Raw genomic sequence first — 646 nt, 5'->3', positions numbered from 1 at the left:
AAAAGCAACGGGGAGTCCGCACACAACCCTAATACCATTTCCAATCCTTTGTGAAAGTATATTGAAACACCATTTAAGAATGAGAAAGGGAATAAAAAAAATAAATAAATCACACGGAAAGGATAAGTATCAAAACACAAATAAATGAGAAAGAGGGTTCAAATATGATGATAAAGCACAAGGGAAAGTAAAAAAAAAAAAAAACCGATAATTCACAAAAGTAAAAAAAAAACATAATTCACAAATGAAAGTAAAAAACAACAACGATAATTCACAAGGAAAAAGTTTTGAAAATAATAATAAATCCAAAGGAAAAACAAAAAAATAAATGATAAATCTGAGGGGAAGGGGACCAGCCACACTTACCCAACCACGTCGAAACACACCTAAAGATAGGGAAAGAGAATCGAAAACAAACGATAAATCACGGGGAAAAAGTGTAAAAAATAACAATAATGATAAATAAATAACGATAAACCACAGGGGAATAACGACGAAAGGGCCGACCCACACTTACCCACGCTTCTGTATCCCATAACGGCCACCTTCCTGTTCTTGGGAGGCATGACTGTGGCTCAAACGTCCATAAATTCACCAAGAATTCGCTAATAATTCGCTAAATTCGCTGAGCTAACGAACCCGGGGC

General features: G+C 35.6%; 1 protein-coding gene across 1 annotated transcript in view; it reads right to left on the bottom strand.

Annotated features, from left to right (window-relative positions):
• The window catches only part of LOC119591122 (GTP-binding protein Rheb homolog), an 8365-nt gene extending 7719 nt beyond the window's left edge, over positions 1 to 646 (bottom strand). Inside the window, exon 1 of the mRNA XM_037939836.1 lies at positions 518 to 646. Coding sequence (XP_037795764.1) covers positions 518 to 566 — 49 coding nt within the window. The 5' untranslated portion in view covers positions 567 to 646. The remainder of the gene's footprint in view (positions 1 to 517) is intronic.

The sequence above is a fragment of the Penaeus monodon genome, chromosome 28, assembly GCF_015228065.2.
Source record: "Penaeus monodon isolate SGIC_2016 chromosome 28, NSTDA_Pmon_1, whole genome shotgun sequence".
Taxonomy (NCBI): domain Eukaryota; kingdom Metazoa; phylum Arthropoda; class Malacostraca; order Decapoda; family Penaeidae; genus Penaeus; species Penaeus monodon.
The sequence above is the reverse complement of the archived record's forward strand: the minus strand, read 5'-3'. Positions and strand labels throughout refer to the sequence as shown.